General features: G+C 68.9%; 1 protein-coding gene across 1 annotated transcript in view; it reads left to right on the plus strand.

Moving 5' to 3' along the window:
* The window catches only part of LOC108509904 (nucleolar protein 56-like), a 6,729-nt gene that overhangs the window by 1,406 nt on the left and 1,868 nt on the right, over nt 1-3,455 (plus strand). Inside the window, exons 2-9 of the mRNA XM_017839516.1 lie at nt 125-373; nt 441-602; nt 994-1,192; nt 1,427-1,614; nt 1,690-1,841; nt 2,207-2,307; nt 2,624-2,772; nt 3,048-3,169. Coding sequence (XP_017695005.1) covers nt 125-373; nt 441-602; nt 994-1,192; nt 1,427-1,614; nt 1,690-1,841; nt 2,207-2,307; nt 2,624-2,772; nt 3,048-3,169 — 1,322 coding nt within the window. The remainder of the gene's footprint in view (nt 1-124; nt 374-440; nt 603-993; nt 1,193-1,426; nt 1,615-1,689; nt 1,842-2,206; nt 2,308-2,623; nt 2,773-3,047; nt 3,170-3,455) is intronic.

The following is a 3,455-nucleotide window of genomic DNA, read 5'->3' on the forward strand; positions in this document are numbered from 1 at the left end:
GGTATAACGGGAGCGGTGTATAACGGGAGCGGTGTATAACGGGAGCGGTGTATAACGGGAGCGGGGTATAACGGGAGCGGGCAGCGGGGGGGCCGGGAACGGGAGGGAGTGGATCAGGACTGAGGGGACCCGCGGGGAGGAGCCGACCCCGTGCGGGGGGAGCGGTCCGTGTGCCCGGGGTCGCACCCGGGGCGTTCCCGCCTCCCGGATGACCCGGTGCCCGGCCCCCCCGGGCCCTGGCCGTGTCCCCCTGCCCAGGTGGAGGACAGCGTCCTCACGATCGGCAAGTTCCACAACATGGTGAAGCTCGTGGCGTTCTCGCCGTTCCGGTCGGCGCAGAGCGCCCTGGAGAACATGAACGCCGTGTCCGAGGGTGAGTTGGGGTCTGGGGGGCACAGGGACCCTCCCGTGGCCCCCCCTGACCCCCCGATGTCCCGCAGGGGTCCTGCACGAGGACCTGCGGCTGCTGCTGGACACGGCGCTGCCCCCCAAGAGGAAGAAGGTGGTGCTGGGGGTGGGCGACGCCAAGATGGGGGCGGCCGTGCAGGAGGAGCTGGGGGTGCAGTGCCAGACCGGGGGCGTCGTGGCCGAGCTCATGCGGGGTGAGTGGGGACGGGGGACACCCCGGGGGGGCTGGCATGGGGCTGGGGGGGCCATCGGGGGTGTGCTGGGGGCTGTCCTTGGGCCTGGCCCTGAGCCACACACAGTGACACCTCTGTCCCCGTGTGGTGGCACCTCTGTCCCCTCCCTGTCCCCATGTGATGAGCCCTCTGTCCCCCACGTGGTGACACCTGTGACACCCCTCTGCCCTGCGTGGTGTCATCCCTGTTCCCCCGCAGTGACCCCTTTTCCCTGGTGATGTCTGGGTCCTACATGGTGATAGCTCAGATCCCACACTGTGTGGCTCCTGTCCCCCTGCCCCCCTGGTGACCCCTGACCCCTCTGGTGACCCCTGACCCCCCTGGTGACCCCTGTCCCCCCGGTGTCCCGCAGGGATCCGGCTGCACTTCCCGGCGCTGGTGCGGGGCCTCACGGCGCAGTCGGCGGCCAAGGCCCAGCTGGGGCTCGGCCACAGCTACTCCCGGGCCAAGGTGAAGTTCAACGTGCACCGTGTGGACAACATGATCATCCAGTCCATCAGCCTGCTGGACCAGCTGGACAAGGACATCAACACCTTCTCCATGCGCGTCCGGTGAGCGGGGAGGGGTTTGGGGGGTCTGGGGGTCCCGTCTCCCCTCGCTTACCGCAGGCAGCTGCTGCTCCGGCTGCCTGTACAGACCGGGGAGCAACAGCACAGCCCCCGGGGCCACCGACCGGGCCACGGGCCATGGCGGGGACCTGGGGGGACACAGGGACCTGGGTGGACACAGGGCCTTGGGGGGCTGTGGGTCCGGGTGCGAGTGCTGAGCCCGTCCCTGTCCCGCAGGGAGTGGTACGGGTACCACTTCCCCGAGCTGATCAAGATCGTCCCCGACAACTCCATGTACTGCCGGGTGGCCAAATTCGTCGGGAACCGGCGGGAGCTGAGCGAGGAGAGCCTGGAGGGGCTGGAGGAGATCGTCATGGACAGCGCCAAGGCCCAGGCCATCCTGGAGGCCTCGCGCTCCTCCATGGGTGAGGGGGGCTCTGGGGGCACGGGGGGGTCACGGCTGTGGGGTCACGGCTGCAGCTCACCCCGTGCCCCCCCAGGGATGGACATCTCCCCCCTGGACCTCATCAACATCGAGAGCTTCTCGCGCCGCGTGATCTCGCTGTCCGAGTACCGGCGGGGGCTGCAGGAGTACCTGCGCTCCAAGATGAGCCAGGTGGCCCCCAGCCTGTCCGCCCTCATCGGGGAGGTGGTGAGTGTCCCTGGGACCCCCGGGACCCCTCGGCCATGGAGATGATGTCAGAGTGAATCTGTCAATCCACTGAGCAGAGCTGCTGACACCTCACTGCTGATCCCTGGCCGGGGGGGGCTCTGTGTGCCCTGGGGTGGGCTGTGTGACCTGAGGGGACTCTGGGTGCCCTGGGGGGGAGGACGGGGGACTCTGTGTGCTCTGTGGGGAGCTGCATGTGTGCCCTGGGTGGTGTGTGTGTGTGTCCCTGGATTGTCTCTGTGTCCTGTGGTGGTCTCTGAGTGTGCGTGCACCCTGGGTGAGATCTGGGTGTGCCCTGGGTGGGCTGTGGGGCTGTGGCAGCCGTAACCCCCTGTGTTGCCCCCCAGGTGGGTGCCCGGCTCATCTCTCACGCCGGCAGCCTGACGAACCTGGCCAAGTACCCGGCGTCGACGGTGCAGATCCTGGGGGCCGAGAAGGCCCTGTTCAGGTACCGCCGGGTGGTCGCGGTGATGGCGGGGCCGGGGCCGCGGCTGTGACACGCCGGGGCTGGCGGGGGTGAGCAGCCGGGCCCAGTCTGAGCGACCACCGCGGCTGCGGGGCCAGCCCAGGGCTCCCCGAGGTCAGCGGGGCTGGGGGGGGAAAGGGAGGGGAGGGGGCTGTCCCAGGGGCTGTCCCACCCAGGGGGGCTGACAGAAGGGGCTGTCACACCCAGGGGGGCTGACACGGGCACAGCGGGTGCTGCTGGCGGAGGGGGTGAGTGGAGGCTCCGTCTGGGGGTCCCTGACGCCCCCGGCCCCTCGCAGGGCTCTGAAGACACGCGGGAACACCCCCAAGTACGGGCTCATCTTCCACTCCACCTTCATCGGGAGAGCGGCCGCCAAGAACAAGGGGCGCATCTCGCGGTACCTGGCCAACAAGTGCACCATCGCCTCCCGCATCGACTGCTTCTCGGGTGGGTCAGGGGCACGGGGGGCACAGGGGTGGACAGACCTGCCAACAAGGGCACTGTCACCTCCCGCATCGACTGCTTCTCGGGTGGGTCGGGGGCACAGCTGGGATCGGGTTCGGGGCCGCTCTGCCGTGATGGTACCATTTTTCGTCAGCAGCATCTCACCCGTGTGAATGGTGACTCCGTTGGGCTGAGCAGAGCCGGGGGGCGCAGGGGGCCTGCGGGGGTTCAGGGTGCAGGAGGGGGCTGACCCTGTCCCCTCCCCTCCCCTCCCGCAGAGGTCCCCACCAGCGTGTTCGGGGACAAGCTGCGGGAGCAGGTGGAGGAGCGCTTGGCCTTCTACGAGACCGGGGAGCCCCCCCGGAAGAACCTGGAGGTGATGAAGGAGGCCGTGGTGGAGGTGAGCGGGTGCTGGGGGGCCCTGGGGGGGTGGAGGTGCTGGGGATGAAGAAGAGGGGTAGGAATGATGGAGGAGATGGTGGGGGTGAGGTACTGGGGGGAGGAAGAAGGTGGAGGTGAGACTGCAGGGAGGGGGGGGGGGGCTGCAGGGGGGGATGGACAAGGATGTGGAGAGGAAGTGCTGGGGGGATGGAGAGGGAGGTGAACATGCTGGGGGGTGATAGGGGTGAGGTGTGAAGGTGAGGGCCCGTGTCGGAGGTGATGTCACTGTGCCAACCTGACCCGCT

This window comes from Lepidothrix coronata, unplaced genomic scaffold, assembly GCF_001604755.1.
Source record: "Lepidothrix coronata isolate B3197 unplaced genomic scaffold, Lepidothrix_coronata-1.0 Scaffold430, whole genome shotgun sequence".
In the NCBI taxonomy this organism is placed as follows: domain Eukaryota; kingdom Metazoa; phylum Chordata; class Aves; order Passeriformes; family Pipridae; genus Lepidothrix; species Lepidothrix coronata.